The 24,941-nt window shown below is 40.8% G+C and overlaps 1 protein-coding gene across 2 annotated transcripts; it reads left to right on the top strand.

Moving 5' to 3' along the window:
• Nucleotides 1–7,372: 7,372 nt before the first annotated feature.
• On the top strand, nucleotides 7,373–23,031 carry rfx7b (regulatory factor X7b). 2 transcript variants are annotated; one of them, XM_086298950.1, is made up of 10 exons: nucleotides 7,373–7,782; nucleotides 10,527–10,560; nucleotides 12,398–12,484; nucleotides 12,863–12,900; nucleotides 12,991–13,113; nucleotides 13,205–13,324; nucleotides 15,152–15,233; nucleotides 15,328–15,535; nucleotides 16,409–16,704; nucleotides 16,797–23,031. In XM_086298950.1, exons 1-10 carry the CDS (start codon nucleotides 7,655–7,657, stop codon nucleotides 20,175–20,177), a joined length of 4,497 nt encoding a protein of 1,498 aa, XP_086155076.1. In that variant the 5' UTR covers nucleotides 7,373–7,654; the 3' UTR covers nucleotides 20,178–23,031. The 2 variants fall into 2 exon arrangements, with proteins under 2 accessions (XP_086155076.1, XP_086155077.1); XM_086298951.1 differs by lacking the exon at nucleotides 12,863–12,900 and having other exon boundaries at nucleotides 12,398–12,483.
• Nucleotides 23,032–24,941: the final 1,910 nt, after the last annotated feature.

The following is a 24,941-nucleotide window of genomic DNA, read 5'->3' as shown; positions in this document are numbered from 1 at the left end:
AATAGTACCAGCAAATCTATGTTTTGTGATCTTATGTACACTGTGGTTGGCGTGATGCACAGTGTGGCACACTGTCCTGGCACAGCTTTTTGGCTCAAAGAGCCCTCACTAGAATCCAATCAAATAATTCCAAGCGAGACAGCAGCAAAGCCTTTATCTTGAAGTCATCGTCCCCAGTGTTTACAGTAACACCGCAGGGCAGTGGGAGCAAAGTGGCCAAAATAACAGCGACCTAGAATCTTGAAATTTGTGTTTATATTTAAACTTTTAACCCGGTGTCTGCCGTGGCTGCCCATTATGGGATCATTTAATTACAATTTATAAATATGCATTTTTTTTAAATGACAGTTTTCTACTGAATAAACTGCAAACTATAGAGCTGAGAGTAGAAAAACATGTTATGTTCTGAAGGTGAGCTGTGCAGTGCACTCAGGTTCCTTAAGGTAAAGCCTAATCCTGACTGCTCAATTGGGTTAGGAGGTCAGTCACTTCGGCTTCATCAAAACAACAATTTCTTGACCTTCAGGACTGTGCTTTATTAAAAAGATGCTGAGTAAATATTCTAAATTTATAGAATACATCCATATATATATATATATATATATATATATATATATATATATATATATATAGAGAGAGAGAGAGAGAGAGAGAGAGAGAGAGAGAGATAGATATAGATATATAGATATATATAGATATATATAGATATATATAATATATATATATATATATATATATATATATATATATATATATTTGTGTGTTGCTGTTTTGTTTTTATTTTAATTCAGGTATTCAGGTACACCAGTGGCCACTGACTGACCTTTTCCGCTGACAGAGATCAGCTCTTCTATCTGACACACCAACACTCACACATATCTTGGGCAAATGATCCAAGAGCAAATATATACAGTCCCCTGACCCTGAACTTTGCATCAATCTTAGCTAATTGCTGCCTTGTCAGAAGTGCGATTATTCAAACAGGTAATGCAAATGTTAATGAGCTCCGATTTGCATATCTTTATTTTGCCACGGTTGAAATGTCATTGGTTATGACGCTCCACAAAGAGGAATGTCACTCCTGATGGCCCCCTGATATGTTGTTGGCCATTAAGAAGCTAACAAAAGAAGAAAAAAAGAGAAACCCAAGGGGGGGTGGAGGAAAAACAAATAAGGAGTCGTGATCAAAATTAAATGAGGAATTACACATGCAAACACATAGAAACACTTGCACAGCGTGATTGCTAAACTCAGTAATCAAAATTTGAATTTTGCATAGATGTGAGAAGATAATTCGAAACTGAAAAGGGAACCAGAAGTAAAGACCTCTTCTGCAGCTCTTATGGTTAGTCTTTTTATGTAAGATGTGCTGTTGTGCTTACTATGCCTGCAACGCACATTTCAAGTGTTGTTGGCATATTGCTCTTCGCCATGCGCTTGATTTGACATGGCTTAAATAACTATCTTCCTGCCAGTGATTGGCATTCACACAAGAAGGGGTGAGTGGGACTAGGGAGCAGATGGTGACATTCCACATGACCAAACTGATCAATCAGCATGCTGGGACGCAGGTGCAGCACAGGCGGGCAGCACCACACCATCTATTTCACCATCTACGGGGCACAAACACATGGGCACCAATAGTGGCACCCTGAGGGTCTGCATGCTCCTCTGTCCCGCTGTGCCAAGGTTGATGACATCAGAATTTCCCATCCGCTCTTCCACAGGATGCCAAGAAAATGAAGGGAAAAAACACTGAATAAAATCTGTAATAACAGCCTGGCCTGGGAAAGGTTGTGTAAGTGACGTCAAAGCAGGGACTCCCATATTTCACCCTGTTACAGAACTGATAAGCCAACGGAAAAAGTGAGCAAAAGTACTAACACATTGTGGTCAGATCCTTGTTTTTTTAGCGGAGGGTCTGATAACAGGTTAAATGACTGAAAGTGCTTCCTTGTGGCTTTTTCTTCTTTTTACAGAACACAGAAATAACAGTGCCACTGATGATTTTTAGCATTTTCATCAATTAAATAATTGGCTTTTTTTGTATTTGAGTTTTTTATCATGTGATTTTTTTAAACATCAGCAATCATCGGGTTTTTTCACTGACTAGTTGTGTTTCTTCTTTTGAACCTCTTAAACTAATTCTTTAATGAGCTTTGGATTTCTTTAATTAGAAATAAATTATTTTTTTCTAATATAACTGTTTTGCTGACAATAGCATACAAATAGATAATAAAATGGTTTGATTTGGCAAATTTATCTGTTGATTTCATTATAATGTGGTTATATCTGGAGAAGCAATGAAATTTAAAAGCCATAGAGCAGATATGTGCAGATAACTCTCTGAAAAAGTGTGTGAGTGAATGCATCTCAAAAGCTATCACGAGGTAGATGTGTTATCGTGGCGTTTGATACGTGCTGGCGTGACTTTGCACCGAGGATCTTCTGTATCCTCAGGATAAGACCTGCACACAGCAAGCTGATCTTGGCCTGAATGCTGAAAGAAGTGGGGGTTGTAAGAGGATTGGACAGGCCGCGGCTGCACGTGAGATCCAGACTGACTGTCCTCTCCGCCACAATGACCTCGCAGTCCCACATTCATCTGCACCTATGAGGAGAAGCGGCTGTAGGTCACCGCCAGTCTTATATGTCACCAACTAGATCAACAGGAAGTGTGTCATTAAATTAAATCCGTACAACAAACAAAACATTGATAAGCTACTGTGTGGGATACCAGCATTGGTTCATTTCTCTTAAAATTATCAAAAAAAATCTTGGGCTTCTGTTGTGTTATCCTTTGTTTTAATATTGGCTTTATATTTGAAGTCTAATTTATGTCCTAAAAAGAAGAGGGTTAGATACGTGTAAGTTTTTAGTGTGGTGTGAAATGGCCACCAAAATGCCACTTTGAGGAGATCATTGAGCAAAACTTAACATTTGGAGGAATGAGCAAGGGCAAAGACTGCAGAGATGAGGGCTTCTATCCCAAATCAGAAGTGACAGGAGATTGACAGTAAAATAAATCAGTCCAGAGTAGCCAGCAACCAAAGGTCAAAAATAGAGTGAGAAAACATTGACTAACAAGGAAACAACGTTTTCTTGAAATTCAGATAAAGAGCCACCGTTCTACACCCCCGGTGTTGTTAACAAGTTAGAGATGACAACATTTGATGGATGTGTGTGATAGCAATGGAAAGATGGGGTAAATTTTCCAGAATATCTAGGCCAGTAATACATTTTGTTCATACTCTTGTAGGTTTTAGGGTACAACCAAGTTATAAACATCTTATTTCCAGTAACACATGGGAATATTGACTTTTTTTTTCAAGTTTGGTTTGTACTGAATCAGCAGTGGATCGAGTTTTATCCTTATGACAAACAAAATTCTTTACATTTCACACACACACAAAACTTCAACATTTGTGCCACGTGTGTGCTTTCTATGGGACAGCTTATTATACATAATATTGCCTCATGAGCTCTCTAAACCACTGCAGCAGTAGTGAGCCAATAGTGGCCCGCTATCCAAACCTGGCCCTATTTCAGTAACATTTGGCCGCTCAAGATGTTTCCATAATTTCTCATTAATCAGCGGGTAACACTGTAAATACAAGGCTACGTAAATCTCAGCAAATATGACCTTATGACATCTAATAATAGGCAGTAATCTAAATCTCAGATGCAAAATAGGTGGCAGGACTTTCCATGAACAGCAACTGAAACAGCCATTTACCAAAACAGTATTATATAACTTGCAGTAGGTGCTCCGCGAGCCCAAATGCATTAATGGGACAATGTAATAATCCTAAAACTAAAGTGAATTACATGAAATATGATGATTTAAAAAAGATGAATTCTAATACCAAATAAAACATCAATAACATACATACAGTAGATGTCTGCATGTTCAAAACTACCTGAACACAAACACTTTTTTTTAAATTGAGGAACTGGCCTGGATTCCTGACACCTGCACAACATAATCATGATGAGGCTACCACAGGGTTATAGAAACACCTACACACAATTTTTCTTCAGTGATAAAATGAAAGCAACCGTCTCTGAAGGGTAACAGAGGTTTAAGCGCACACTGACCAAACACAGTCTTTGTAAAGCTCCTAAATGAAAACAACACAATAAAAGCATCCAACAAATAAAAGTGTATTTGGATACTTTTTCTATCACTTATAATAGAACAATAGTTTATATAGCGACAAATAAATATGAAATAGTAGATTAGGGAGTAAAACCCCATGTTTTTATATCCAAACCAAACTGAATTAATCTCAGGAAAAATCATGAAGAAAGTCCATACTGGAAAAAGCATTTAGAAGCTTTTCCTACCACATGCATGCTTCTTATAATTACTGGGGATATCTGTGAGAGTGCATTTTATACACATCATCAAATATAATGCAGCTACTGTACATTTAGAAGAAAAATTAAAAGACAACGTCAGAGGCGTCTCAACTCAGGCTTTGACACCAACTTCCTTCCTATGATAAGAGCGGCATGTAATGTGCATCAGTACACATTATTTCCTGTGATACAATACAATCCATTTTTTATTGTAATGTAATGTGTGGCTTTATTTTGAACACGTTAAAAATAACGCAACAACAATAAAAAACACAAACAAAACACAAGAAAAAATAATAATTATAATAAATAGCTTAACATGGTCCAAACAAGGAGCAGGAAGAAGCATAAGCTTATTTTTTCCACTATTTATTAACAAATAATTATCACTTTTCCTTCTTGTTCTATTACGTCATAAATCCTTTATTATAATTTGTTACATGTATTTGGTTTTATAATCCCAGTAACAGACCCAGTATTGCATATTCACAGATACACATGCACACACACATATAGACTAAATAGTCTGTGAGAACACCTGATCAAAGCCCCATTTCATCCCATACCGTGCAAAACACATGTTTTAGTGGTGCTTTTTAGACTTTAGCCCTTTTGACATGTACAGATACATGTTTTAAATTTAACTCCCCAAATTGTATCCTCTGTCTCTTTCAGAATATCACTTTAGAATATTCCCAGGAAGCAGTTTGTGTCCTTGTTTCTTTATATATAATTTGTGCAGTGTGTAAAAATCAACCAGACCCTTGAGTTTTACTATTTCTTAATTATAGGAATAGAAAATGAATTGAGTGCTCTTGCCGTGCTTTTCACAAGGAACTAGTTGCAGGAATCATTCACTCACAAATACTATTTCGTCCCATTTTGCAACACAAGCTAAAATGAGAATAACCCGTCTAGCTGAACCTGAGTTTAATTTCTATGCCAGTTCTCTGCTATTCACTGCAGGCACACTAAACTCTGTAACATTCAACTAAAGAAGCCATGCACTGGATTGTCAGTAACGTTAATATCTCCACACCTGGATGTCTAACCTGGGCCTCTGACTCATAAGGTCACTCACACTGAGAAAAAATAAAGGCTTAGTCACTGCAAAGGCAAACAGAGAAGCTGTTACACACAGTCCTGTGGACATTAAACAAACATGTGGACAAACACAGCTGGGGCAGAGCAGCATGAAGTCCTGCAGAAGTAGCAGAAATCGAGCAGCACCGTTGGTACTATTTCCTCTTCTTCCTGTTATTCTTGTCTTCGGAGCCATGAGGTCACTCCAGTCACTGTGTACTTGCTCATACGTGCCCACCCACCCATGTGTGTCTGTTGCTTTCTTGCGGCGTTAGTAGAGTATTGGAGTAACATTACCAGTTTCCATCAACAGATGGCAGCATAAAATAAGTCATGAATAAGCATTTATTTAGGTCTTGTTTTTCTTGCTCTGGTTACTTCATTCTTTTGAATTTTCACATGCATTTTTCCCTTATAGGAGCTCTATAAACCACTGCTGATCACGCGTTGGTTAAAACAGGTTATTACCACTGAATTAATTTGCCACGTGGAAATATCTCATTTATGGCAGATGTAGCATAAGTAAACGTTATATTTAGATCTGGTGCCGATGGTCTCGATTAGTGTCATGCTCTTGGGCTATTTTTTTCCTGCCGACTGTGTCTCAGATTTCAGCCGAAGTAGGAAAAAAATAGCAAGCTGCTCAATGAGCAAAGACAATCTTGGAGCGACCTGTCTGTGACACCTCTTTGGTGTATCAGCGTTTCCTCGTCTATCGTCTCTTTCGATCACCGTTTTATTCAAGTGCGTCGGTAGATACTGAGATCAATATATTTGTTTATAAATGCTTGGTTTACATGGCAAAGTGATATTATCCTGGCTGTTTACCCGTCATTGTCACTATCTGATCAACCAGCTTCCTGCAGCAGCCCCCTGCAGGTGCATGTGGGAACTACAGCGCGTCAAGTGAGACGCTATGAGACCCTGAAGTCCCGCTGATGACTTTTCAAATAAAAGCCTCCTGGAATTTTTCAAATTTCAAAGGCAGATGTTGGGATAATGGTGTGTCATGTTTAAATCAATTACTACGTGCACTGTTACTTGAAACTAAGTTTCTAAGTTTATCAGGCAGATAGAATTGAGCAGACCCACCCTATATTTGCTTCATTGCTTAGTTTATACATAAGGCTGAAGAAAATTTAAGGCAAGAATTATTTTTTTTGTTTAACATAATTTGATTAATAATGTCTTTCTTATTAACAACAGGGACATTTTTCAGCTGCCTGTTCAATTCTTTGGTCTGCAGTGGAAGATAATAAAGTATAATAATAATTTTAAAAAACCACATCACAGACATTTAGATAACAGCTGTGCCCAGCTATCATTCATTAAAATATTTCTTCTTCTTCTTCTTCATTCAACGGCTCCCTTTAGTGATCACTACAGCAGATCATCTGCCTCTATCTCACCCTATCCTTAGCATCCTCATCTGTCACTCCAAAGATGCAGATTAGAAAAGGTAAGTAAATTTAAATGTATATAATATAATGGATACGCATAAGGGTAAAATGGATGGCTCTACGGGGCAATGTCAGTGGCGTCCTAGATTCACTATTCAAATCAATTAACAATTAAAATGTAATTAAATGCAGGTTTCTCAAGTACTTCAAGTGCAGAAAGTGTGGATTTTACACACTGTGGTGTGTATTAGCAGTTCCTAAACTTATTCTAGCAGCCAAAACAAGTTTATGCTTCCTACCTGGTGTGTGTTATGACTTTTAAGAGAATTCATCACCGATTTAATAAGTTCACACACACACACACACACACACACACACACACACACACACACACACACACACACACACACACACACACACACACATATGAGTGAACTTTCGACATGGCAAACATCGGGATTTTATTTTCACCCTAAAAAAAACCTCTCTACTTCCGGTCTGGCGCTGCAGCTCGCGTGCGTCTTGACGCAGGCAGCTCCGTCTGTAGCTGCTGCTGGCTGCTGCAGGCGTGCAATTTGCGGCAGCGGAGATAACCCTGCGATATGCCTTTTGTATTCCCGGGTGTTTTTTGGGGGGTTTTGTTTTGTGCTTCACGAGGGTCAGATCACAGTGTTTGTAGCCATGCTCTGTGGTGGATTCAGCGGGCTGTCCTAGCTGACTGAGCCGCTCCAGCAGCGGTGGGTCCGGTGCAGTGCACAGCCGGGGATGAGGCCTACTTGTTAAAGCTCCCCCACCACCCCTCCATCGTGATGGCTGATGATCAACAACAACCTGGTCAGAAGCCTGCCTCGGGATTAGGCTCTCTTCCAGTGCTGGTGCCAGGACTCCAGGGGCCCGAGGCTAACGCGTTACAGTTCAAAATAAAGAATTCAATTTGGTAAGGATGGAAGCGATCCACAAGCGGCCACAATGTCCTTTTCGCTAGCCGTAGCCTTGTAATTAGCGTATCTGACTGTGGAGTGGCAAGGAGGCAGTGTGCTGCACAAAAAGCTGCCCGAAAAACAACACGGCTGCTGCCGTGCTAGGCGTAAATATTTCAGAGAAACACGACGGCACCGAACCGCGCCGCTCCGTCTGGTTCCTGTTTGTGCGCTAACGACACGGTAACGTCGGGTTACCTACAACAGGGGTAGCTATGGTCATTAGCATCGAGCCATAGGAGGCCATGTTATAATAGATGACACCGACTCCACCGGCGGTGCTGATGCTCGGGATGACAGGTGTCAAAGCAGGCAGCTCCACACGTCCAGCCTCGCTCTGATTTAATGCTCCTAATGAGAGGGCTGCATCATTTGGGGGAATAACGTGTGTTTATAAATAGAAATGCTCCTTCTGAAAAACCAGTACGTTATTTTGTGCACTGTGGCTTTGGATATTACTCACCAGTTTCTGTCCCTCCTCCCTCCCTTACCTCATCATTACTCTACAGCAAATTAAGTTTATGTTAAATACAAGGGGGAAAAAGAGATCAATGGCCACACGGGCTCATTTCCAGCAGAAAGCAATTTTTAAAAAAAAGGAAGCCAAAGATGTAAACAGCATCTGTGCGTAGATAAGAGTCAGAAGCGCGTGAGGGATAAAGTAAAGATCACTCATGAAGACCACAAGGAAAAAGAAGCACGTCGCAAATTTAAAAGCACTGGGATTAAGATTAACCAGATGCACGTTTGCTGCTATTATCGTGTCTGCTCAGATGATATGTCATACTACACTGAGGCTTTAATTAAAAAAAAATAAAAGGTTAAGTTGAAGTAGTCATTACACACACAATAACCAGCAGTGACAAGCTGCAAACGTGCTTTCTGGTGTGTTTAGTTTTCTGGGGTTTCATATGAAAAGGTGAAACTTTTCATTTACATAAATATTCAGCTCATCTTCCTTTGATACACCTGCTTTGATTAGCCTTGTGATATTTCTAGTGATGAGTCTCTTTTAACTGAAACCGGCCACCGTGTTATTTGCGTCGGCATCATGGTATGGACGAGCACGTGCTGTATAAAATGTGATTAGTGAAGGCCTAATTTTACACGTTGTTGCACACGCTACGGAGACTTCAGCAATGTTAATCGCATCGGAATTTTCCCTGTTATTATGAGTCCGGTATGGCATGGAAGCATTACTGTGTAGTAACACCAGACTCAAAATATGCTGCTTTTTTTTTTTAATTGCAAAAAAACAAACAAACAAAAAAACAGTCGGCATCTGCTCGTGATAACCCTAAAATGATGATAAAATGTCACCAAGCGTTTTGCTGAGAGTAGCAAGTAAATGAAGACACCTGTGGCAGATTCACATTGGTTGGGTGTGATTCAAAAACCCACATTGCGATCTCCATAGATGTTTAAATCTGGCCGTGAGGCATAAAAAGTTAGTGGGTTCCAGCCAAGTTGGAAATTAACAAGAATTTTTCCTAAAATTTGGTCATTCAGAAAAATTCTGTGATGGTCTAAGAAGAGCTTTGGTCGGGAGAGTGACCAAGAGATACAGGCACTAGTTGTTACTCACAGTCTGGCTAACATCAGCCGTACAGTAAGGCACTGGTGCTGATATATTGGATGCCAGCTTTCTGCAGCGTGGAGACACGATGCAAAAAACTTACACAGACGATATTTCAGCATGATAGTGACCCGAAGCATACAGAAGACAACACCACCAAAACCTGGAACAACTCTGTATATTTTATATATTTTATTATTATTATTATTATTTTTATTATTTTATTTTATTTTTTTACTATTTAATTTGTAAAAATTTGTATACACACACACACACACGTAGGAAAATATTTAGTATACACATCCAGAAATGCATACACTATTATATATTGTACATATATTTATTAGTTTCAGGTTGGCCATTCTTGTATTTTGCTCGTTTGTGTTGTTGTGTTTGCACATCTCTGTTGCTTGTGGGGCTCGCACACAAGAATTTCACTCGCATGTGCTGTGCCAGTGTGCCTGCACATGTGATGTGACAATAAAAAGTGATTTGATTTGATTTGATTTGAGTCCCTTACTTAAGCGGTCTCCAACCTTTTTTGCTCCACGGACCGGTTTATGTCCAACAACATTTTCACGGATCGGCCTTTAAGGTGTCGCGGATAAATACAACAAAATAAAACCAGTACCGGTACCAGAGGAAGAAGATTTATTCATAACACATGGGAAAAGACCCAGGGAAACCAGGGTAACGATAAAAAAAATAATGCTAAGAACTGATAAAGCCTCTGAAAACTATACATTTCACAGCTGAGCCTCAACGACTCACGGACCGGTACCGGTCTGTGGACCGGGGCTTGGGGACCGCTGCCTTAGTTCATCTTGAGAGAGCGACCTAGAGAGAATCTGCCAGACAGAGGACTCAAAATGTCTTTTTTTTTTTACAGATTTAATATATTCATAAATCTCCTAAAACATGTTCTCACTTTATCAAAGATGCTCTCAAAGTATATCAGCGAATGATAAAATATGTCGTATTGAACGACGTACAAAAATAATGTAACCCGGAAGGGAGATTTTTTTCTTTTATTTGCTGAAATGTTGACAAAATCTTGCATGCATCCATGACATTTTATTTCTTATTTATTCACTTTCTTAAATTTTTATCTCTTTCTCATTGTAGCAAATCTGTACAATCAAAAGTGGACAGCATATTGGTGAGTATCAGTAAATACTGCTTAATCTGCAATCCCCTCATTATCAGAGTCATGTGTTAATGTTTGTTGTTGCGTTCGGAGAACAGTTGTGCAATGAATGTTTCATTAAATCATATAAATGATTAAATATGTTTCATGCTTGATGAAGCAGAGTAGACAAAGCCAACCCCACAAAGCTTCAATTTGATTAACTAATATTTACATGCAGAAATCTTAACGCTATATTGTGTTTTTTCTTTCTTTTTTTTTAGTAACACATGTAAACACATTAAATGTTATGTTCATGAATGCCTTTTTTTGCACTGTGCGAAGCAAATGACAAAAGTGTTTCCAATGTTCATATAAATATATGAAGATTTTTGTATTTTGGTTTCAGCTGGTTATTCATGCACAGTTTTAGATTATTCTCAAACTGCTGCGTCTCCCTCTGTCTCGCCGCCTATGCAGCTGCAAAGAAGTGTCAGTGACATCAAAGCGACGTGATAAAGCTTTTGTCTATTTTTTGTCGTCAGTAAAGCAGACAGAGCCTGGATTTTAATTTCAACACCTCTGTCTGGTGTTAGGCAGATGTTTTTGTTTTCGCTGTTTTTTGGGCTTTATTCCATTTTTGTCTCGATTTAAAAAAAAATCCATTCTTTGACTCCTCTGATGCTTCCACATAAAACAGTAAATAAACATCTAAAAGGGCGGCTTTTTCAAAACGCACTGAGATGTGGTTATATTAATAACTTTGTTTGATAGAGCTACTATCGGCATATCATTATGTGCACAGAATTTCTATGTCAAAGGTACCAAATTGTATATTCTGTTATTAATAAGATAGTAATAAGATACATATATGATATTGTCATTTTAGAATCAGATAAAATGTATATGTTTGTTTTTTTTATGTCTGTGACAAATGTTTGCCACTAACATCCACTGTTGTCATGCAAAAATGGTAAAACGAGATGCCTTAAACTATGTAGAAAAATTTATTGAACAGGTGACACATTGAAGTGGTTTTTTTTCCTGCAGAGTGAGATTTTTTGGGAGGGCTGTGCACAATCAGACCTCAAAGATTAGTGGCAGTCTGTTTTGCCTTGCATTTGTTTTCTGACCTCTTTGATTAGCAAATTTTATGCTTGAGTAAATGAAGCTCAGATTAATAACACTTAGTAGAAGCAAAGCTTTATTCCAGTGTTGTTTTGTTGTAGTTTTTTCTTTGGCTCTGGCTAAAATCTCTTTGCCGGTTGCCAAAAATTTCTCTATGCAGTAAAAACCTTGTGTAACTTTAGAGAGAATAGCACTGAGAGAAATTTCCACCAGTATAATCTGCATTTGCAGTTGTTTTTGATGCAAGTCTTTTAAGAAATACATAGGCGTGGTGTGATTTTGATCATCAGATCAGACTTAAAAACCAAAAAGAAGTTCAGGAAGTTTAAAAAGGGAAGAGTTAGGTTCCAGCCAGTGGCCAGCAGGTCAGGACTGTGTATGTAATTCACTCAGGGCTTGCAGCAGTGATGTGTAGTAAATAGCGTCTTCGTTCACTGCTTATTGGCTGACAGCTCTCACCTCGTTCATTTAAGTATTGGTTCCCCTAGCAACAAAGAGGCAAATACAAAAGGAAGAGGTGAGATGAATCCATTCTTAGAAACCAGATGAAAAGCACTTAAGTTGGGATCAATAATAAAATTTTTTGCATACAATTGTAATTCCAGAGTCCGTGTTTGTTTGAGTTGAATTATGAACCAGATTTTAAACCATCAGCCTGACCACAGCCTTCGTCAGCACGTGTGTTAAACTCTTCAGACATATTCATTTTTTTCTCCTCTCTGTGATGTTTTTATTTTTACAGCAAGATGTTGAGAAGTTTACAGACATCGAAAAGCTCTACCTCTACCTTAAGTTGCCTTCTGGTCCCAGCAGTGGCAATGATAAAAGGTATGTCACAGGCGAGCACTTAAACTAAGTTTTCCACTTTGCTCTCTGGCTTTTTTTTTCCCTCTCTCACACACGCACACACACAGACGCACACACAAATACATGCTTTGTTGTGGCTCTCATTACATTATCGGCACTGTCTCATTGCTTGTCAAAAATCCACTGGCTGCTACACAGACACAGGTTAGGCTGATAGACGCTAGAGGGGCATCGAATTTGAATTTAAGTCACTGTTGAGGGTTTTTTCTTTTTCTTCAACATTTCAGCTGTATGATTGAACCACTGAAATCTGTAGACTTTTGCTATACCTAGCTGTCTGTGTTTCATTTGTTTCCCCATATCTATTCATCACCCCAACCCCCAAATTCTGCCCATTTGGACTGAGAATGAGAGGGGGTCCTCCACTCCTGGATTATGGTATTAAAGTTTCTGTATTAACAAGAAATGATGCACCGCAGTCGAGGGTACTGCCTCACCAAATGTCTTTTTCTTATGCACCACTTTCAGTGATCAGAGTTCCATGTCGTCAAGCCGTACTCAACAGATGTATGCATTCAACTGGATACGCAATCACCTAGAAGAGCACCCAGAGACTTCCCTCCCAAAGCAAGAGGTGTATGATGAATACAAGTAAGTGGATAACCTTGCAGAAGACGTGCGATCTGCTCTCAGACAGTTATAGTTTCGTCATAATCTCATGTGGGTTCTCTTCTCCTACAAGGAGCTATTGTGACAATCTCGGCTACAATCCACTGAGTGCAGCAGACTTTGGAAAGATCATGAAGAATGTCTTTCCTAACATGAAGGCACGTCGTCTGGGAATGAGAGGGAAATCCAAATATCCTTAAACAAAGTGTTACCCTGGTTGTATTTCTTTCTTTTTTTCTTTCTTCGTTTTTTTTTTTTTTTTTTCAACATGAGTGATTCTTTTAGGTGATTGCATGTGTGCAGTTGGGCTTGTATGGATGATGAGCAGGCAGATCATTAATGTTTGCTTGCAGAGATCTTAGGCAATTCATCTCAACATGATACTACTAGCTGGGCTTAAAATAAGCTTTTTATAAATATATTAAAACCTCAAAATTCCACAGAGGATAGAGTCAAGAGAGGAGTTGCGCCATTAGTTATCATTGCTTGGCTTCTGTGAATTTAAGTTCCAGAGTGCATGTAAGTTAGTTTGCCATTTATTTGCTACGGTCCCTTTTTTATGGACAGGCTTACCTGAGCTCAGACCCTATGGCCAGACAACATAAGGGGATTACAAAGCTTCAGGGGGAAAAAATTCAAGGGAAAAAAGTAAAGTTCTCGGCTTTACATGCCAAGAAAGACTCAAACTGGGTGTTTGTCACGCCCAGTTTGAGTTTTTTTTCATGTTCTCATGCTGCCCCAAAAGAGGAAGCTTCAAAGCTGCTCCGTTATTTATTAATAAAATAAAAAAAGAAAGAAAAAAGTTAAACAGTCTTGAGGCATCTGTCTTTATATTTTGCTAGGAAAATGGGAAATAGGCGCAAGGATTTACTGAAACATGCAAACATAAATGTCAATACAGTAGACAAGGCAACACAGAGTTAGTACAATTCTAAAAAGCTTCTAAGTCAATATTTGGTGTGAAAACCTTTATTCTTCAAAATACCTGAACTCTCCTAGTGTGCTTTCACACCTGCGGTGTTTAGCCAGTTTTTAGTTTAGCCAAAATAGTTTTCAATCTTGGTGTGGTTTGCTTGTGCACGTGTGAACATGGTCAGGGGTCTCAGTCCACTTCCAAGCGAGCGGTTCATTTATGGTGTGAACGTGATCCGAGCCAACTAGCAGGTGCATGCAACAAGTTTGAGCTGAACATCTTCTCTTGAATTCTGGGATGCAGCATGGTAACCTAGATGTGCAGAGTGCATAAGTAGTCAGTATGGGCTAGCAGCTAGCTGTAAAGTGAATGTAAATTCTCCATGTTATCTCTATAAGGCCAAAACACAGCACCTTCTTCTTGTATTTGCTTGTGTTGCTCACACACCAGACGCGTCTGAGCAGTAAGCAGACTAAATGTTCTCATGTGGTTTGTGGTGATGCATTTTGGTTCACTTGGAGTTTGCTTGGAGTCTTTGCTGTGTGAAAAGAAACCAAACCAAGGGAAAAGATACAAGTTTGTGAACTCAAAAAGAGTCCAGTGCCCTCAGATATTTTTAAAGACACACTGCACACCACGCTGGGAAGCCACGTTTTCAACTATTATCTCTTTGGGAATCAGCTTGTTAGTGTAAAAATATTTTTTGCCTGTTAAACTGTGTTAACACTTGCTCATCCATTGAACTAAGTGCCTTTTTAGTGCTTGAATGATTCATAGTTTAGTGTGAAGTGGCTTAAGAAATTAAACAACATTCCCCTGAAAATGGTAAAAAAAAGAAAAAACCGCAAATATCCAGAGAAAAGCTTTGAAATACCTTCATAAAGCCTGGAGAACTATTTTGTCAAAATTCCAAGAGAGTCTGGCTACAGAAGTAGAAAGGTAGTAGCAGGGAATCCTTGGCTCACAGATGAAAGGCTGATGACTGACCTTAGATGGTGTCATATTTTTAGGGCAGAATTTCAAAAAAACGTACAAATATCGGCATGTTATAATCATTTAGGTTTGCACAGTCTTCATGCTTTAGAAACCTTAACTCCTTCGCACATACTGTTATAGCGGGTTAAGGAAGAAAGCTTTTGTTCACATGCCATCCCTACCCAACCTGGATCTTCAGAAGTCTGGTGATGGGGTAAGATTGCCTGCAAAAAAACCCGATCCATATAGTTAGACTTGAAAAATTTGTTCGACGCTCACCTCCCTGCTGCTCTGCTCTGTCTCACTAGTGTGAACTGATGGAGCCAACGGGCCAGTCTCCGAGTGCTGAAGATGAAATGAGGTCTGCAGCTTGTGGATTAGTGTGTGAGTGGGCTCAAAAGGTCCTGAGTCGTCAGTTTGACAACGTGGAGGACCTGGCTCGTTTTCTGCTTAATAGCCACTACATCGGTACTAAGTCCATGGCTGCACTCACTGTTATGACCGGAACACCCACAGGTAAAGGTGTCCTATTGATCTGTTGGCGTGTTTGTTTCATTGTTGTCTCGTGTGCATGTAAGTTTGAAGTTCATTGGGCACTGTAGTACATCTTAAACATTGTGTTTTTTCACTTGAGATATACAAGCTCGGAAGGCATAAAGCCACCGTCTGTCAAAAAATATAATTTGCTGTTTGTTATTCTTTCTTTACATATTTCCATCTCACTGATTCAAGAGTGTTTTCTAAGTGTGATCCTAATTTTTTGAGCCCAGCCTTTCATGCAAATCAAAAGTCCTGTTTCAGAAATGACCGTCAGTCACAAATTGCAAATAAATGTGCGGCTTCTGCCACGCTGATGCTTGAACTGCAAGCGACAAAGCAGAAATACCAAAATGAAAAAACTGACTTCATGTTTAAAGTGAAGCTACATGCATAATGCAAATCTTTCTAAAACTAACCTGTCACTTAAAATCGTGATTGCACATACTCGAGCAGTGCACCAAGTTATTGTCCAACAATCGGTTTTAGCCAGCATTGGCCAGTATCAGTCTTGTTAACCAGTATTGGCATATCTGCACAAGAGAGTGTATTTACTGATGTTAGCTGATGTTTATGCAAAGCACTTCGACTTGAAGTAATTCACACCAATCAGTAGCCCTCTTGACACCTATCAAGGCCTTATTTAGGTAGTTATTTTTTAAGCATTATCTAAATTAACCGTCCCCATGATGTCTGTGTGCTGTAAAATGTTTGTTAGGCTACACACAGTACATGTTTGTTGAATTTTAACTATCCAGAACTGCAGACAGCTCATGCCTCAGCAGAGATGTTTGACAAGACAAGAACACCACCAACGATCTACCGCTCTTTTCCTCTCGTATGTCTTGATAGGAATGAAGACACCAACTCCAGCTTCTGCGTTTGTGCCGACAGCGGAGTGTAACTCATTCCAGCCCCAGGTGAAGACCCTGCCCTCGCCTTCTGTTGATGCAAAGCAGCAACTGCAACGCAAGATCCAGAAGAAGCAGCAAGAGCAGAAGCTTCACTCACCCTTGCCCACTGAGACCCAGGTCAAGAGAACAGAGGCCAGTACCCCGGGCCCCACGATCCCCTGTGGCAGCCCTGCTCTGCTTTCCCCTCAGCCTACCATAGGCATTGTAGTAGCAGCTGTCCCTAGCCCAGTGACGGTACGTGACTGAGTTTTTTATTTAATTATTATCTGACAAGTTGTTGATCATTTTGCTTAAAATGTGCTGTTATGTTCTCATTGTTTTCCCAGGTACAGAGAAGCAGGCAGTTGATGACCTCACCCAGTCCCGTAGGGACAGCCGAAGGAAAAGTGTTGCCTGTGAACTTTCAAGTGGTCACTCAGTCTCTCAAACAGTCCCCCAAAACTTCTCAGAATATCTCAGCTAGTCCTGTAGGTGACCGGCTGGCACGACACAGTACACGGTACGCCCAGATCCTGCCTAAGCCCTCTGCCACCAGTGCCATCACGCTGCGTTCACCCCCCACGTTGCTCATCACCAACAGCCCAATAAAAACTGTGATGCCCACTCCCCATGTCAGCTCAGTGAACGTGGTGAAGATGACAGCCATCGCTCTCGCTCCCAGCAGCAGCAGTAGTAGTAACAGCAGCAGCACTTCTGTGCGACCAGCCTCAGCTGGCGTGAGCACCACCGCTGCTTTGGATGAATCCCAGCAGTTACAAAGTGGGAGTTCTGCTGCCCCCCAGTCTCCTGCAGTCAGACTTAGTGCTCCTGCCTCTACTCCCATGCCCTCTGCTGACGCCAAAGTGGTGTCTGAAGCCGGAAATGACAATAACTCTGCCTCTGGCATGGAGAAAACTGCTGTAGGAGCCAAAGAGGAGAGAGTGGCAAAGTTCAGGGCTGCTAGTGAGCCAAGTTTCCTTGTTAAATGTTCTCCAGGAACAGACAAAGGGGCGAGGATAAAAAATGACTCCACATCTCCTCCTACTTCTGTAGCTGCAGCTGGGACTCAGGACAGCAATAACAGTAACTGCCATGACAGTACTTTGTACTTGACTGTTGATAATCAGAACTCCAGTGTCAACACATCATCTAGTGGCTCCTCTGCTGTTACCTCAACATCAAAGGATCCCTGCGCAGACGCCAAGAGCCCCAGGAAGCGCACAGGCGGGGAATCCCATGCAATTCCAGTGAAAAGGGTGTTTATATCCCAGCAGCCGCTGGCTCTAGTTGACAATCCCAAACCCGGAGTCAGCGCTGCAGTGAAGAGGATCCCCAGACCAGGAACCCCTGCTAGACCAGAGAGTGCCCCCTGCAAAGTGAAACACACTTCTATAGGGCCCACACAGATCCTCGCACTCTCTGACTCACCCATCACACACACTGAGAGCACCCAGACTGTTGTCAAACACCAAGACCTGGTGGTGAAACACGAAGACCCTTCTGTCAGCCCTGATACCAGCACTGGGGCGGCGGGAAATAACACGACCGATCAGGCGCTGCTGCAGCAGATCACTGGGGATCCTTGTGCCATACAAGCCAACTCAGGACCACACGAAGCCTCTGTGATGAGTGAGTTAAAGAGCACAATATGGGAGGAGGGGCACCTTGATGAGCTTCGCAAGCAGGCGTTTGCCCAGCAGATACCAGCAGAACACAAACAAACCCCTGCTGACCAACTTTCCATTATAGCCCAACCCTCTGAAGCCTCGGGCCAGCTCACCCTCACACAGGAAATGGTTGATTTTGCAGGTTCTCAGACCAACATGGACTATTTCCCATTCAATGATGATGACATGACCCAAGACAGCATTGTGGAGGAGCTAGTCCAAATGGAGGAGCAGATGAAGTTGAAGGGTCTGTTCGGTAACTGTGTGGACGTTACCCTGCAAGGTCAGTCAGCCAGCAGTCAAGGCTCTATCCTCAGCACTCACCAGGCCACTACTACCTTCTACCCGTCTGCCCACAGCAGTACCACTCCAGTCCAAACCCCCACGCCGACACCAACCCCGACACCCACCCCTACCTCTGAAATGACGCTCGCTCACAGCCTGACGAGGGAGAGCCCGTGCTCCCGTATGGCTCCCATAACCCCTGTGGATGGAGCCATGGGTCGTCACACCCCTATCAGCACACCACTGTCCAACTGCAGCAGCAGCGTCCCCCCGAGCCCCGTGGAGTGCAGGAACCCTTTTGCTTTTACTCCCATTAACTCGAGCATTACAGGTTACCACGACGCCAGTATTGTCTCCAGCAGCCCTGTCAAGCCCATGCAAAGGCCCATGGCAACCCACCCTGACAAGGCCAAGCTGGAGTGGATCAACAACCGCTACAACAGCAACTCTTCAGGTCCTTTGTCGAACCATAGCATTGGCATTTTGCCCAGCTACCAAGACCTGGTGGACGATCAGTTTCGTAAGCCACATGCATTTGCAATTCCTGGCCAGTCATTTCAATCTCAGTCAAGACAGGATGCTGCCCACTTTGGCCGTTTGACCCCGATCTCTCCAGTTCAGCAGCAGCCGCAGCTGCAGCAGCAGCAACAACAACAGCCGCAGCAGCAACAACAGCAGCAAATTGTAACAACTCCTACAAAACAAGAGAGTTTTGCTGTGCCGGCACCGTTAGATAGCAAGGCCTCATCCTCGTCTGCATCTAGTACTTTCCGTTGCCGCAGTGTTAGCCCAGCAGTGCGCCAGAGAAACTTCAGTGGCAACACTGGCCCCGCGACCACCACCACAAGTACCACCACGACAACGCGTGCTGTGGTTTCACCTTTTAACTCCCCCATCACCTCCGAGGTTCTCAGCATCTTGTCGAACAGCCAGACCGTCACCTCTGTCCACAGCATGGTCCAGCGTAGCCAGTCTGTACCTCTGAACATCATGATGCAGAGTGAGATGCTGCCCGTGCAGGGTCAGAGCAACACGGCCAAAATCACGAATGTTCTCCTCAGCAAAATGGAAGCGGAAGGGGATGATTCTGTCCGCGGTCTAGGCATAAACAACCTCCCCTCTAACTACACGGCCCGTATGAACCTCACACAGATCCTGGAGACCACGCCTGGCTTTGCTGCAGGGACTGCTCATCAGACTCAGCTGCCCGTCAGCTCCAGTCCTGCTGCCTTTGAGCTCCAGCAGCACGGCTACCTCACCACCGGAAGTGGAGAACAGGGAGGTTTCTCTACTGGGGACAGCCAAGCACAAGTGGGCTCTGGTGAACAAGACCAGCAACAGCAGCAGCTGCAGGAGAATCCAGTGCAAACACAGCCACAGCTGCTCCTCCAGAGCACACAGCAGCAGGAGGTGGAGGATGAACAGCAACAGCTGGATTTCAACAACACTGTCAAGGACTTGCTGGGGGATGATGGCCTCAACCCCAGTTCCCAGTTGGTAGGTCAGGTAGCTTCGGAGCTCAACGCCGTGGCGTCCGACTTCTCAAACGACATCAGACTGACCTCAGATCTGTCCAGTAGCATCACTGACCTTAACACGTTGGACACCAACTTACTGTTTGATCCCAATCAACAGCAGGAACAATATGAAGACTCAACACTGGAAGAACTGAAGAACGACCCGCTTTTTCAGCAGATATGCAGTGATACTGTGAACTCTGGTTTTGACTGGCTAGAAAGCAAAGACCAGCCTACTACAGTAGAGATGCTGGGTTAATGTTATCTTTTATTCTGTAAGACTTCTGTTCTCTGTTGTTTGGTTTTGTGCATATGTAGTAAATCTGTTTTTAAACTCTAGTTTGTTGGGATTTGTCTGGACTTTGCCATTTGTTCTGTTCAAAGTGCCAGGCGTACCAGAAAATCTCTCCTACACGCGATGTTTAATTGATCCCTTCCCCTTTTTTGGCATTTGTCACCCAGAGTTTCAGTGTCGAACCACTTTTCTCCCTCATCTGAGTTCTCTCAGTGGCCGCGTGCACTTACTTAAGAACGTTAGGAGAAGGGCAATCTTCAATAATGCAATATTTGTATTTGATGAACAATTAAGGAAGAGTGATGGGTAGGAAATTTGGCACAAGAGACTTCACCAAAAAAAACAACAACATATGCTTTTGCAGTTCAAATTCAACCAAATGGAGACGATATTGTAGTATATGCACATGTTAGTTGTAGTACATTTGCCTGCCATATCTGAATATTTAAAAGGGTAGCCTCTTAAGCTGCCGGGTGCTGAATTTATGACATGATCTTTATCATATACCAAATCAGTGGAAAAACTGATTCACATCTGAGCATTGTCCGAGAGTGAAATTTTCTTAAGCCTATACTTCTTGTACTGTTTATTATCTTATAAAGGGAGTAGATGAATCTGTAGTGAGAAGATGGGGATTCAGGCCACTTTGTGGACGATACATTGAAAGGAATCAACAACTGGCTGCCTTATTTCCAAAGTCCAAGGCCTTACGCCATCTTTAGAGAGACTGTATATAGTATAATGTTAAGATATCTTCAGAACCATCCAGAGCTTCATCATATCAAGGCAGCTGTTACTCTGATATTTTCAATACTACTTCTTATTGTTTTTGTTCCGCAGTGTTTCAGTATAGATATGTATTGTATAGGCTAACGACTACACTGTGTGTGCCCTTATCGTTAAAGAATTTAGAGGAATTTGATATGCCGTCATTTCACGATACCATGGCAGGTGCACTCACAGTCATGAGGTTGTTTTTATTTTAATGGGGGGTTTTGGCATGCTGTACGCCCAGCTTGGATAAGAATATCAATGGTATGGAGAAGGCTCATTTACAAGGGAGGATGGAGGCTGAAGTGTGTTCTGATGTCATCTTGAGATCAAGAGGAAATTACATTATTATGTTTGTGGAGATCCAGCCTTATGTCCATACCAAAGATGCTCTGTTTGAAAATCATAAGAGATTATTACACGTAGAAACACTCCTTGTAAACATTAACAACAACGGGGAGCGGGCAGCCTCAGAGATATAAAAGAGATCTATTGCATTCGCAGAAAAGGATGAAGTTAGATAAATCTTATGTACAGTATGTATATTTGTGAAATGGTCACTGTCCTATGTTTTATAGGTAACCATGGACCTGAAAGCATGTTGAAACCATCACTGCTAGCCAGGTAGGCTAAGTGATACAGTAGGATGCTTGCTTGAGTTTTTTGGCTATTGTCAATGTTGTATAAGTCATGTTTAAGCTCCATCTGTAAATAGGATAGATACATAGAGATTTGATGTATCAAGACACTATATTATGGCCATTATTCTAGCTAAGTATGTGCCATTTAAAAGAGGAAAAAAAAAAGCAGATTTATAGTCAGCAAGATACTGTATGTTGTGTGTTACATTTCTGGCTCAGTGTGTCGTAAAAGTAATGCTGTCTGGTCTCGCTTGCTGATTATGTTTTTTTTCATTAGTTTTATTTTTTTGTTCTATTCAAAGGTCTCTGCAGTTGCAGAAGTGATGTGTGCTTTGAGCAGGATCAATAGCATGGTATATTGAGAAAAAAAAAGTTGTGATACTGTTAGCTGGTTGCAAACATCTCTGTGACAGACATTGTGCTCAAAGTCTTTCAGCAGACACTGGAAAAAAAACAAATGAAAAAAAAGCGATTACTCACGTTTCAACAAACTTTGGAGGTTCACGTTATTGCACTAAATTTTTATGACACATGGCTTTGCCACATCTTTATGGACAAATGTAATGATGGATGCCCGCAAAAAAAAGAGAAAATGAAAAAAAAAAACAAAAACAATTTTTTTACAACAAAACGAGTAAGGAAGTTTCAGTGAATTGTCAGAAAATGACTAATTGTCTTGTAGCAAAATGTGCATTAATCTCAGTGAGATACACATTTCTTACTCATTCTCTTACATGAGAATATAAAGCATTGAGGGGGGAAAAAAGTTAAATAACCTTTTAAAACCTACATGCTCATTATGTTGATAAATGATTGTACGCACGCATGTGTGATTACTTCTGTTGTACGTTGTATTCTTGGTAACCACTGTCTTCTGTGATTTGGGCAGGTTCTGTTAACCAGACTGGCAGTGCTAGTTTCATGAGTTACATCATTTTCATTGTGTGCTGTTTACTAAGTTAATGTTCTTCTGTATGTTATGTTGACTGTTTTCTGACAATTTTTACATATTTTTTGTTTGTTTGTTTGTATTTTGTTTTTGCAAAATGCATTTTGTGAAGAGTATTTTACTTTAACATTTTCTCTTCATTTTTTTCTTTAACAATATGGCACTGATATTTGAATTTGAATGAAGGAAATGCACCTCTTTATGAGTTCCGAAGCTCCATCAAGCAGTGATTCTTTACCTTTGACTGACCCAGACCCAACTCTGTCAGACTATCTTGTCCATTTCTACCAGTAGAGAAAAAAAAAAAAACCCTCCTCTGTGGTGTTGTCTGGTGTTTCGCTTAATGTACAGTAGCTTGTTAATATTGCAATCGCGTTGTTTCTTTTTTCAATGGAAAGTACTCACTGGTGAGATTTTTAAAGTGGTTTTAAAAGCCAATAAACTTTTTTAAAGAAGGTTTTTTTGTGCGCGCGTTTTAAGTGCTCATTCTTCTTCTTTCGCTTCAGTTCACGTTCAGTCATTTTATTGTTCTTACTGGGAAACTTTACAGGCATTCTCTCAAGAAATCCTCCACAAGGAAAAACAAAAACGATACACAACCACAAAACATAAATCCACATCCAAAATTCATTAAATGTAAATAATAATAAATAATCCTCCAGATAAAATAAACTAAAATTTCTTGGGGAAAAACCCCACTGGTGTAAGGTAAGGTACAGATATCACACAAAATAACTGGCAGAAAATTCAAATTTTTTGAAGCTGAAGTCTTTTTTTAAACAAGAAATTAAATGTTACATTTGCATCTCAGTTTTAATTTGTATCATTTTTGCTACATGAACAAAGGACTTTTTGGTCCTAATACACCTAACTCGTGCTGTCCTGTACTTACAGCATGAAGGAAGCAGTTTAAATTCTCTGTGCAGGGTTGGGTCTGGCTTTCCACAACTGGGGGGACCTTTTGCAGCAGGTAGTGACGTCTGGGGGTGGGCTCATATTTGGTGACTATCCTCACATCTTTGTTCACATTTATACTGTCCTTGGTTCTAATATTTCCAAACCACATAATAATGAGAAATGTTAAAACCAATTCAACAACAAATAGTCAGCAGTTTTCTATATACAGGAAAAAACAGCAACTTCCTCAGTACAGGTGTAGATGGCTCTTCTTGGCCACTGCTTCCACACGCGCATCAAATAATTACATTATTATTATTAATCTAAGGGTCGCTATAGGCTTTGTCACACCTACCCTAGCCTTCTTTGACCAGTGTAGCCACATGTTTAAAACAATATAATCAGCAGATAAGATTTCAGATTATATATTTAAATCCCAACAACCATCTTGGCCTTATTTTTGTAATTGTTTTTTACAGTTTAAAAAAATGCCCCACAGCATGCCAAAACCAAGCAGAAATAAAGGAATTGGTTGCTTTACTAGTTAAAAAATTTCCAATTCCTGCTATTGTTTCTATATTTTTGGAAAGGAGACTAAGAAATAAAGCTTGTACAGTAAAGATTTTTCCAAATATACTAACACTGATGTTTATTTGTCTTTGATTAAACACCGACACATTTAATACTTTATCAGTCTGTTTTATGCAGACTTCAAACCTCTCCATCACCTTCTCGACCCAAGGTTAGAGGTCAGCAGCTCTTCAACTGACCTCTAAGGTCTGTAGGGGGGTTGGCGCCTCCTGGAAACAAGCTACAGCCAACCAGAGTCCAGCTCTTTGGCCCTCTGCTCTGCTTTCCCAGGGCCTCATGATATTCATCATATGTTAATAACCTTAACCCTATTGATCATGGCCAAACACCCTGACCTTTAGCCATACGGGGCCAGTGGTTACTTCAGCCAACATTTAGCAACATGAGTCAACAGATTTCACAAGGAAAAAAAATGCAGTGTTTGTTTTTGATAGGCTAGAACATGAAAATAAAGAATCTACAGTTAAACATACTGGGGGGCAAAAGTGTGCACAGTGACAATTACTATTATCACTGAGGGTTTTGAGAAGGTGACCAAAACGTACTTTTCGCATTAATTATTAGTACTGAGTAAACACTTTAGCACATGCTATTTGCCTGACAAATGATTTTGAGCCTTGGGTTATGACTAGAAGGCTTTAAATGATTAAATCAATAGTTAGTTCTAATCAATACATAATTACACTCGTGTCTCCTCATTTGATTGGATATTGGAGTTTGGCGATGCATGTTTTTAAGTAGTAATCCTCTGAAATCGGTAAACATCCATTCATAGATGTAGCTGAGAAGGAGAGTGTGATATGTTTTGTGAGGGAGCACAGTTACCAGCTTGATGACTTTATTTACCTGTGCCAGTGGAGGGAGGTTTTGCTGATACAG

Source organism: Aulonocara sp. 'chitande type north' Nkhata Bay, linkage group LG7 (assembly GCF_057382095.1).
Source record: "Aulonocara sp. 'chitande type north' Nkhata Bay isolate Kocher_YH1m ecotype deep benthic linkage group LG7, A_spYH_male_GT1.1, whole genome shotgun sequence".
Classification (NCBI taxonomy): domain Eukaryota; kingdom Metazoa; phylum Chordata; class Actinopteri; order Cichliformes; family Cichlidae; genus Aulonocara; species Aulonocara sp. 'chitande type north' Nkhata Bay.
The sequence above is the reverse complement of the archived record's forward strand: the minus strand, read 5'-3'. Positions and strand labels throughout refer to the sequence as shown.

Bases quoted from the DNA above. Each gene is read 5' to 3' on its own strand.
- rfx7b (XM_086298950.1), top strand. From the start codon at position 7,655: ATGGCTGATGATCAACAACAACCTGGTCAGAAGCCTGCCTCGGGATTA. The intron at 7,783-10,526 runs GTAAGGATGGAA...TTCTCATTGTAG, and splicing joins AAAATAAAGAATTCAATTTG to CAAATCTGTACAATCAAAAG. The intron at 15,234-15,327 runs GTAAGATTGCCT...CTGTCTCACTAG, and splicing joins TTCAGAAGTCTGGTGATGGG to TGTGAACTGATGGAGCCAAC.